This window comes from Vidua chalybeata, chromosome 6, assembly GCF_026979565.1.
Source record: "Vidua chalybeata isolate OUT-0048 chromosome 6, bVidCha1 merged haplotype, whole genome shotgun sequence".
Taxonomy (NCBI): Eukaryota; Metazoa; Chordata; class Aves; order Passeriformes; family Viduidae; genus Vidua; species Vidua chalybeata.
The window spans coordinates 7,144,921-7,155,219 of record NC_071535.1 but is presented as its reverse complement, the minus strand read 5'-3'; the positions used below and the strand labels follow the sequence as shown (position 1 = coordinate 7,155,219).

Genomic DNA, 10,299 nt, shown 5'->3' with positions numbered 1-10,299 from the left:
TCTCTGCGAGGTCTAACTTGAGGACTGACAGGGTGACTGCCAGCTCGAGCTGCAGATGATACTTTCATCTTAACAATCTGAATTGCAAAACATGTTTTCTTACCATCTCCCTCCCTTTTGTATCCAGCCTGCTTGTCAGTTTTTATATAACAAAACCTACTTTAAAATGCTGGGCTTGGGTATTTTTGCTGAAATCCACTTTTTGGCTGCGTGGACTTTAACCCCACAGCAGAAAAAATCCCATCATTTGGCACAGAACTGCACTCTTCACAATTCTCTGCAAAAAGAAAGACATGTGAAAGCTGTGCCTCCTAAAAAACATTAACCTATATTGTAGCTTAAATAACTGTATAAGAAATAACACCCTCTGATTAGGTTTTTTTTAAAGTCACATTTAATGTTAAGATTTTGACTGTTTGCAAATGAAAAGTATTTCATTACTTCAGTACTACCCAACAAGAGCTGACAAGAACCATTTCTCTGGGAAATAAAACTGCAGAGATAAAATCATATTAAAGCAATTATTTAAATCAATCTGTTTCCTTGGAGCAGTTCACTTTGAGTTACTCATGTTGAAAGGTTCTATCTATAACACAGGAAACATTAGGGCTCCACTGCCTGTAAATGTGGGTCTGGCTTCCATCCATCCATCCATCCATCCATCCATCCATCCATCCATCCATCCATCCATCCCAAGTGCAAACCAGGATTCCCGAGTATTTTGTGAATTTACTCAATTTCTTACATACATCTGTGAAAAAAAAAAAAAACAAAAACCAAAACCAAACAACCCAAACCCAACGAAAACAACAACAAAGCCCCCACAACTGCATCATCACTTTTATATACAGTGCATATGAGAATGTCCATGATTTGTGCAGGGATTGCACCTTGGATTCAAACACCAGACTCCTGGCTGCTGTAGAGTCAGTCCTTTGAAGCCTATGGAGCTGCCATGACCTTCAGCAGCTGGAGAGCTGCCCCTGTGCATTTCTAATCCATTTCTGGTGTCCCAGGGCAGGAAAGAAAATGCAATATTTGTGCCATCATTGTCTACTGGCAGTTTCCACAAGGAACTTTTCAATGGATACACTTGTTTTCTGCTGGGCTCAGTGTTGACTTAACAGAAAAGCTTTTTATCCCCCTGGAAGCCTTTCTGGGTATGAGTTATACTATTTAAACACCCTTTTCTTTGCTGCTAATATAAAAAAGGTGTGGGAGATGAAAATATTCAAAATGACACAGCAAAGCAGGGATAGGGAACTTATTTGATATAGAGCTGAATTGTCCCCACTGAGGAGAGCACTGGAAACATCTGGGACAAAAGCAGCAGCACAGGCTGTGGGGTGAGCAGAAGAACCACTTCCATAATTCAGAGGGCAGCAAGCAATGAATTTCTGGGCAAGGAGCCAGACAGCTCAGAAGCAGCTGAATAGGGCCATAAAAATTTTTGGATATCAGGAAAAAAATTTTCCCTGAGAGGAGTGTCCAGCATTAGAACAGGCTGCCCAGGGCAATGGTGGAGTCACCAACCCTGGAGGGATTTAAAAAATATATAGATGTGGCACCTGGGGATGTGGTTTAGTGGTGGCATTGGCAGTGTTTGGTGATCTTAGAGGTCTTTTCCAAGCTGAATGATCCTGTGATTCTATGATAATTCCGGATTATTTTAGCTGTTAGTGAGCATGATGATCCTAAAGTCAGGCCACCTTTGGTGCTCTGTCACAGCCAGGCAGCCACATCCTCACAGGTTCCCTGGCCCGGCACTCTTTCACAATAGTAAATTTATCATTCCTTCTATGAAAGAATAAATGTTTTATTAATGTTCTACTCTCTAATCATAAGGAAGGAGTAGAGAGTCTTAATTAAGTCATTAGCAGCTGTTATGAGCCTATATTTTGTTCTGTAAACCTGAAAGAATAGATAGTATTAATACTATTAAAAAATTATAACTCTGGTCCCCCATATTTTATGTATATTTTAAACTGTCTTAAAAAATTACATGAAGGACATTATTTAAAAACACCAGTTAGGGTGTGGGACCAATTTGATCTGCCCCAGAAAGTGCCAAAGCACCAAATGTGCTGTTCCCAAAATGCCAGCCCCAACCTGAACGCTGTCAGCACCACCCTTGTCAATCTGCAGAGCCTCAAACATTTTCCTCTGGTGCCACAGGGTATCTAATAGGGAATTTAACCATGGGGCAGCAGGATGGCTTTTCTTAGCTGCCAGAGATTTGTGATCTTTCACAAATTCCTTACAGCAGTGTCTGGGCAGCCAGGACTCTGTAGTAGAAATGATTGACCAGCAATCAAAAGGAAATGTCATAGAAAGGGCAGAGGAGGAGCAAACCTCCAAAGAATTTGGATCTGCCACCAACATTAAGATTTCTCTCTGCTCACTGTATGACTGCCTGAAAAAGCTGGACACAACAGAGCACCACTGTGAGTTAATCCTTTGACATATAAAATCTCTCCATAGCTGCCCACTCAATCACAAGGCAAGAAAACAACAGGTACATTCAGCTTTAATGAAATAATCATCAGTTCTATGTACAGCTATAACAGAGGGAAAACCAGATACAAGAGAGGGTGCAAACCCAACCCCTGACATGGAGCAAGTCACAGGGCAGGGCTGGACTAGGCATTTCTGCCATTCTCCTCCTTTTTTTGAAGACGTGTTTCGCCTAAAAGGCAATACTGAAATAACACCAAATCCTCCCAAAACAGCTTAGCAGGCTGACAGAGCATGACAGCCTGGCCCTGTGGGGTAATTTTGTGTTTATTTACTAAAGCTTGGACATCCTCCTCTGCAGCTGACTCCAGTGGGATCCCACAGCAATGCTGCAGCCTTTTGCTCAGCACCAGCCTGCCACAGTGCCCAGTGTAATCCCATAAGCCACTCCCAGCATCAGGATGGCTCTTCCCAGGGTGCTGCAGCAGCTCCAAAGGTACATCTAAAAGTCCTTTAAAACGCCCTTTTTCAAAACTATGGCAAAATACCTGGAAGGACCAGTATGAAGTACAAAGCCATTAAAATTGTACACACTGAATTATCAATAGCTGATAACTTAATAAACAAATTCACAGGAAAAAAAAAGACACCTTTTTTTTTTTTTCTTTACCACCCTCTGGGTTTTTTTAAGTTTTACTTGCACGGAGATGAGCTGTGGCTCTTGCTGCTCGCAGTCCTCTCATGACATCGAGGAGATGTTTCATCGAGGTTTCAAACATGTTTGTGCACCAGATACGAGGGACAGCCCTTGTATTTTAGCAGGAATCCAAAGTCTGTGCTGGGAAGGGAAATCTCAGCACATGGTCAGTGAGCAATTGCCAAGCGTGGCTGCTATTTCTGTACTGGCTGCGAATACGCAGGAGAATTTTCTCAGAGGAACACGCTGCTTTGCCCACAGCTGGACACAAATGCCAGCCACGCAGATGCAATCCCGTATTATTAAAAGGCCCCTTTCTCCCGGACAGCTGGTAGCTGGAGGTGATGCTCGCACACACACTGCACCGGTGCAAACCCCTCGGGACAGGGCAGTTCTCGGGGTTTGACAGCAGTAGGCTTGTCCGGGCATTTTCCAGCCATGTCCTCAGGCCCTCATGTCAGGACTTTTTTCCCTGAGGACTTCGGTAAGATTGCTCCAGCATTTCAGTGCATGTTTCACAGCGAGCTACATGGCGTGCCAGAGCCTGGTGGCAGCGAGCCGGGCATATTCACGATTCCCAAGGGATGCCTGGGCTGGATGAAGGCAGGAGGGCTTTGCGGCGAGCGGGGAGCGGTGCGGGACAGGCTGCCGCCAGCAGCCGGGGACGCCAGCGGCGCTCAGACCAAATCAAAGCGATCCCAGCGCCGGCAGCACATTGCAGCTTCCCAAACTATGCTGACTGCTAACACGCATGCAGCTCACTGCTATTTATATCACATGCCATGTATAAAAAAATATGCTACATCTGAGGAGAGCTTCACCACGACACCGGGATGGGGACGGAGGAAGGCGAGGGAGGAGGGGGGCTGCCTGCGGCAGGGCTGCTCCCGCCCAGCCCACGCCCGTGATGCCGCAGGGAATTTCGCCCGCTGAGTTCAATGGTGCGAGAAAGGCGCCCCCAGCAAACGAGGCGTTGTCGCTTTCTTGGCGTTCGCGCAGCCCGGGGTCAGCAAGGCGAGGCTGATGCTGAGCTTTAGCGTGTCTGGAGATGCACAGGCTGCTTGTGACAGGGGGAGAGGCCGAGTGAAGGAGAGAGCTCGCTGGAACCCGCCGGCTTCATGCGACAGCAGTGACCGCGGTTCCCGGTGCCTGTGCGTAGCGAGGGCCGGTTCAAAACATAGCCTGGCATCGATGTTTTCTTGTTAATATTGCAGACACTTCGCTCTTCCTCATCTGCAATAAAGCCCCAGCAAGCCTCCAGGTGTTTCAGCGTGCCCCGACTCCAGCCCAGCAGCAGGTCGGGCACTCACTGCCTCTCAGGACCTTTCTTCAAACACATGGTATGTACAGATCTACAGCACGAACAGCGGGGAAACAGGGCACGGGTGACAGCAGAAATGTGGCCTTGACATAAATGTGCCAATAAATGAAAATACAATCACTGTAACACCTTGATTTTTCCGCAGCTGTGGTCAGTGGCGCTGTCTGAAGCCCCAGGGGACACGCTGCACTCAGCAGGGTCTGCCCACATCCCGGGATCCGTTTCACATAGACACAACTGAACGGGCATGCAGAATTAACTACGCCTCAGCCCCAGGAGCTCTCCGAGTTCTCCACACACCCCGCAGGCCAAATGGAGCTTGAAATCACTCCTTCTGCCCTTTCTCTCTGGGGCAAGGCTGCCATCACAGAAAGCTGTTGTGTTTATTCTGTTCCAGGGCCATTTCGTTGACCAGCTGCTCTATGGATGACTGAATGGCCGCCTTCACAAGGGAAGAGGCGGTTTCTATGAGGAGCAGCTCATACTGCTCCCCAGTTCTGTGCCCCTGGTCACCCAGACCTTTCTCCTCTGCCTGGGGACCGCCACCAGCCTCGGGGCCCTCTTTTTGACCAACATCAGTGTTCCTGTTCGATTTTTTATTCCCTTTTTGCTTTTTTTGGTGCAAAACTGGGGACGGCTCATAGGCCTGGTCAGAGTCGGTGTTGTCAGAGTCCTCGGCTTCGGTGATGGTGATGACGATGCTGACACCAGTGCCTGCATTTGCTTCTAGTATCTGATGGCTGGAGCATTCCTGTACACCTGCTGCCTCTTGCACACTTGCTGCATCCTCCACACTTGCTGCCTCCTGCACACTTGCTGCATCCTTCACACCTCCTGCATCCTGGGCACTCACTGTCTCCTGCACACTCACTGCCTCCTGCACACTTGTGGCATCCTGCATACTTGCTGTATCTTTCACACTCATTGCATCCTTCACACTTGCTGCATCCTGCACACTCACTGCATCCTGCACACTCACTGCATCCTGCACACTCACTGCTTCCTGCACACTCACTGCTTCCTGCACACTCACTGCTTCCTGCACACTTGCTGCCTCCTCTGCACTTGCTGCATCCTGCAAACTTGTGGCATCCTGCACACTCGCTGCATCCTGCACACTTGCTGCATCCTTCATGCTTGCTGCATCCTTCACACTCACTTTATCCTGCACACTCTCTGCATCCTGCACACTCGCTGCATCCTGCACACTTGTGGCATCCTGCACACTCTCTGCATCCTGCACACTTGCTGCATCCTGCACACTTGTGGCATCCTGCACACTCTCTGCATCCTGCACACTTGCTGCATCCTGCACACTTGTGGCATCCTGCATGCTCACTGCATCCTGCACACTTGTGGCATCCTGCACACTTGTGGCATCCTGCATGCTCACTGCATCCTGCACACTTGTGGCATCCTGCACACTTGTGGCATCCTGCACGCTCACTGCAGCCTGCACACTTGTGGCATCCTGCACACTCCCTGCATCCTTCACACTCACTTTATCCTGCACACTCACTGCATCCTGCACACTCCCTGCATCCTTCACACTTGCTGCACCCTGCACACTTGTGGCATCCTTCACACTCACTTTATCTTGCACACTTGCTGCATCCTGCACACTTGTGGCATCCTGCACACTCACTGCATCCTGAACACTCGCTTTATCTTGCATACTTGCTGCATTCTGCACACTTTTGTCATCCTGCACACTCACTGCATCCTTCACACTCGCTTTATCCTTCACACTCGCTGCATCTTGCATGCTCCCTGCATCCTGCATGCTCACTGCATCCTTCACACGTGCTGCATCACCTCCAGATGCTAACTCACTGAAATCAGTTACAGTGTCCTCGGCTTTGCACTCCTTAGAAAGATTTATGCTCTTTTCCAATTCATCCCTTTCAGACATCTCTTTGCAGATACTAGGGATTTCCTGCCACTTGGTGATTTCAGGGGCATTGTCAGGTTGAACTTTAGAAACAGGCACTTCGGGAGCAACTTCCCTGCCCTCCACATTGTTGGTGGTTTGGGGCAGACTCCCTTCCTGCAGTTTGTCCTGGGCTGTTTCATCAGCTGTCTCTGAATTGGTTATCTCCAGCTGAACAGTGCACTCAGAGTGTTCTTCTGCCTCACGTGTGGGCTCTGTCAAGGGCTCACTCTTCCCAACAGAGGTGTCACTTTCCTTTGCTGTATGATTGTCCTCTTTCACTGCATCCTGGTCCTCTTTTATTGTACCTTGGTCCTTCTTCATTGTATCCTGGTCCTCTTTCATTCTATGCTGCTCCTGCCTCACCATATCCTGCTCCTCCTGTGCAGAGACTGGGCTGAAGGATTCAGATTTGTCTGTCGGGGCCAAATCCTCTGGCTCTTCACTAGCCTTATTCACAATACCCATCACTTCATTTGCTTGAACACTGCCCTCTGACTCCTCCACTGCTTCTGAGGGGCTGGGTTTTTTCTTACCTCTGGAGAACCTCACACAGGGCATCTTCACCCCAGAGCTTGCCCGTTTCTTTGGGAGGTCTTGTGCACAGCTCTCCTCAGCATCCACCTCCAGCTGCACTTGGGAATCAGAGGGCACCTTCTTCCGTGAGGAGGACTTCTGCCTTCTCTGAGGTCTGGCAAGGTTTTTGATGGCTGCCCAGGTTCCTTTGGAGGATCGTGATGGATTGGAAGCTTTCCCCTCCTCTCGGTCAGCGCTGACACATCGGCTTTTCTCCTCTGAGGCTTCTTCACACGCATCCTTCACAGTCAGCCCCTTCTTACAGGACTTCTTCCGCTTCTTAAAGCAGAGCATGGAGGGTTTTTTCGCTTGTTCCTCTGGTGGGGAACATGTGGCCGCTGTGCTGGGAGTCTCTGCCTCTCTTGGGTTCTCCATTTCAATTTCCTTAGCTGCTTTCACCATATTCTCTTCTTTGTTGGTGTTGTGCTGCTGATTTTCCTGATCAATGCTTCAGACACAAGGACTGCAGAGATGCTCAAAGTGCATTTTTTTCCTCAAATAGATTTCCAAATAACATTAGTTGCTTTGTAACGAGAGTATGTGGCAGTGAGAAGAAGTTCTGCTGGAGCTGTTGCATCCACTTTATAACTCCCACTTTGCCTTATTACTCACTTTATCACCTCTCCAAGGAATCCCAGGTAGATGTGCAGTTGAACAGGCTTCTCCTTGGCTTTGCTGGCCTCAGTCACTCTCATCTCTGGAGCAACTCACTTCCAGTTGTGCTTGGTCTAACTGTATAATGGCCAGTCCAACATACCTTTTTTTGCCCCCAAAGGATGACAAATCAAGCCAAGAATTAACAATTTTTATTCAACCTACGGACCTGGAAGGAACTTGCACTTTGTGAGCTCTCTGCAATTCCACATTGCCCAGGGAGCTTGATCAAAGCACAGTGGAACCAGCGGCTGTTTTCTGCCCCCCAGTGACAAGGTCAGATGCTGCTTTGCCTTGGCTTTGGTTTCTGCTTCAGTTCCCCTCGCGTCTTGCATGAAATTTGCTGCAAGGCATGACCGAGGCTTTCATCTTTTTATCTGGAACACAATAAATGAGTGATAAGACCCATAGAGAAATTTTTAAAAAGTACTAGAAAGTTTTTCCTCCCTAAACATTTCATTTTGGGAGGCAGACCAGGGCTGAATTCACTATAGCACGTTTTTTTCACTAATTAGCATTGCTATCCAAAGGCAAAATAAGGCCATAAGATGTTCCATCAAGGAACATCAAGGCCAGTGATGTTCCATCACAGAAAGTACTGTTTTGCTATTTTTTGTGGTAAAAAGGCACTTTTAAAAACATAACTGCCCATATTATGGCGAATAGTTATTACACAGGCACACACATACTTCCTTCTCCTACGGTTTGCTAAATCCTTTCCCCAGTGCTCCATATGCACTTATAGTTCCAGCTAGGGAAATTACACCCTGAGACAGCAGATATTTTTATCTTTAATGCACCATATGACAATATGCAAAAACAGAGAATACAAAAAGGAGGCTTGAGGAATACAAAAGCGAAATCACATGGCAAGAAGGGAGCTTATTTATACTACGTGCATGCCTCCCATGGCAACCTCAATTAACACCGTGTGTGCTCATCAAAGACATGATGTTGTAAGATGTGTGTCAACCTTAGCCCCAAAAAAAAAAAAAAAAAAAAAAAAAAAAAAAAAAGCTCTGCCTCGAAATATCATCAAAACCTTTTGGACAGAACGATGCAAAAAGGTGTTACCACAAACAGACCAACTTCTGCAGGACGGGCTCGGGGGCTCCGGGCAGGGCTTTACACGGCATTTCGTGCTCTGCTTTTCAGGAGTAGGGTGATTAAGAGGGGGTTCCGCGGCACGCTTCCCCCGCAGCACATCTGGGTTTTTAAAAAATTAATATTATTTTAATGAGGCTATTTTAAGGGGAAACCGAGCGGAGCTGTCAGAGCCGTGTGAGCGCGCACCCGCAGCAGCCGGTGCCCCGAGCGCATCCCGCAGCCCGGCTCCGCCGCCCCCGCGCCCGGCAAGTTTTGGGGGCGTTCGCGGGTGCGCAGCAGGACCCGCCCGGCAGCGCCGCTCCCCCGCCCGGGCACGGGGAGCCCCCCACGGCCGGACCCCCCCGAGGCCGTGCGGGGCTCCGAGGGCAGCGACCGCGGAGGCGGCCCCGGGACCCCGCTGGTGTCGCCGCCCCCCCGCGGGTCCCCCCCCCCGAGGCGGAGCCGCCCCTCGCCCCGGCCCCGCGCCCCCCGCGCCCTCACCTGCAGCCCGGCCCGGCCCGGCCGCGCTCCGCTCCGCGCGGCTGCGCTGCCGCCGCCGCCTCCGCCGCAGCCGCGCCCCCCGGGCCGGCGGGGAGGGCGCTGCCGGCAGCCCCCCGCCCCCCGCCAGCCCCCGGCCCGCCCCCCCGCCCCGGCCGGCACCTGCTCGCCGCCTCCTTCCTCCTGTGGGAAAGCATCGCTCCCTGCTCGCCCATCAGCATCCCTTCCTCCTGGCGGGGTAGCATCCCGCCCTGTGGCGGGATAGCACCGCTCTCCTGGCGGGTAGCAGCGCTCCCGGTGGGGCAGGATCCCTCGCCCGCTGGCAGAGTAACCTTCCGTCCCCTCCCAGGCTGTGCACAGCAGCTGCAGAGCCGAAAACCACGAACTTCAGCTCGAGGTGAACGTCCTCCCAGAATTCGAGCTGCGGTTTGTAGTTTGGATCCCAGTGGCAGCAGGAAGGCACTGTAAGGGAGCCCGGAGCACGCCCCGCGGGGAGGAGGGACCGCTGGGGGGTTCCTGGCTTTGTGGGAAGGGAGGGGGTCTTGCTCTTGGCAGCTGTGTTTTATGTCCCACCTAAAACCTTCACAGCTTTCAGCACTCACTGTTGGAGGTGCTGCAGGAGCTGTACCTTCGGAGATGGAGATAAGGACAGCCAGCTCTTGGCTTCAAACTAATCCATGCCCAAAACACCAGAGAAAGTGCCTCTTTCATTGGAGCCTTTCTTCTCTCCAAAGCAGCTGAGATCTGACTTAAAAAAATCACGTCTCCAGCTGTGATGATTGATGGGAGAGCCTCCAGAAAAAGGACTACCCAGTGGAGCTGATGAACTACAGGAAACTGCAGTTGAGATGCCCGAACGTCCCCATTCATCTCCACGGGGAGCTGACGCCCACAAAGGCTTTACAGACATTAACTGCTTCACAGCATGTTTGCACACGAGAAACCGAGCAAAGCAGCACTCTGAACTTCCAAGTGGCTTCCAGTGTAAGCCAGGCTTAGAAAAACACACATGGCCTCCCCCCTCCTCAGCCTCTTCATGGGAAAAAAGGTACAAAATGGATTAGCTGGGTTGAAATGCTAGCC

General features: G+C 50.2%; 1 protein-coding gene across 6 annotated transcripts; it reads right to left on the bottom strand.

Annotated features, from left to right (window-relative positions):
* Positions 1-371: 371 nt before the first annotated feature.
* On the bottom strand, positions 372-9,938 carry AKAP5 (A-kinase anchoring protein 5). Of its 6 annotated transcripts, none has more exons than XM_053946385.1 (3): positions 9,379-9,938; positions 8,675-8,838; positions 372-8,009 (listed from the first exon to the last, which is right to left on the bottom strand). In XM_053946385.1, exon 3 carries the CDS (start codon positions 7,378-7,380, stop codon positions 4,837-4,839), a length of 2,544 nt encoding a protein of 847 aa, XP_053802360.1. In that variant the 5' UTR covers positions 7,381-8,009; positions 8,675-8,838; positions 9,379-9,938; the 3' UTR covers positions 372-4,836. The 6 variants fall into 6 exon arrangements, with proteins under 6 accessions (XP_053802360.1, XP_053802359.1, XP_053802356.1 ...); XM_053946384.1 differs by having other exon boundaries at positions 8,707-8,838; XM_053946381.1 differs by having other exon boundaries at positions 8,718-8,838.
* Positions 9,939-10,299: the final 361 nt, after the last annotated feature.

Coding starts and splice junctions, on each gene's coding strand:
- AKAP5 (XM_053946385.1), bottom strand. CDS start 7,380: ATGGTGAAAGCAGCTAAGGAAATTGAAATGGAGAACCCAAGAGAGGCA.